The sequence below is a fragment of the Penaeus monodon genome, chromosome 15 (assembly GCF_015228065.2).
Source record: "Penaeus monodon isolate SGIC_2016 chromosome 15, NSTDA_Pmon_1, whole genome shotgun sequence".
Classification (NCBI taxonomy): Eukaryota; Metazoa; Arthropoda; class Malacostraca; order Decapoda; family Penaeidae; genus Penaeus; species Penaeus monodon.
Window position 1 is genome coordinate 10483840 of NC_051400.1, and position 428 is coordinate 10484267.

A 428-nucleotide genomic window follows, 5' to 3' on the forward strand; every position below is an offset into this window, starting at 1 on the left:
AGATACAAAAAAACAAACACACACGAAAAAAATACAGTACGAACCTCATCAATGTTAGCTGCCAGTGCCCCAGACAGGAACGTGGGACCCAAGTTGATCGTGATGGAAGCGAACCATATCATGAAGGTACCGAAGAGCACACACTGCGGGGACTCCATCAGCAACGGCATCTGCTTCTGGTCCGAGTCCTCCGGCAGCAGAGGGGCGTCGTTGAGCACCTGGCAGGGAGAGAGAGGAGAGAGGTGGGGTGTCCGTCGACCTTGCCTCGCGAAAGGGCCGGGGCTTTTAAGGAAACGAAATTTTATGCTTATTGGCTTCTTTTTTTAGGACCTTGGTTTAGGTTTGGCTTTACGGGAATCCGTGGCGGAGATTTTCGTTTTCCTTTCGCGGAGAGACGGACATGCTCGCGCTCACATAGAGGCACTCTG

General features: G+C 52.1%; 1 protein-coding gene across 1 annotated transcript in view; it reads right to left on the minus strand.

Annotated features, from left to right (window-relative positions):
• Positions 1–428, minus strand: part of LOC119581739 — a gene marked incomplete at both ends in the record, with an annotated part of 64510 nt that overhangs the window by 25752 nt on the left and 38330 nt on the right. The window contains 1 exon segment of the mRNA XM_037929870.1: positions 45–218. Within this exon segment, the coding sequence (XP_037785798.1) occupies positions 45–218 (174 nt within the window).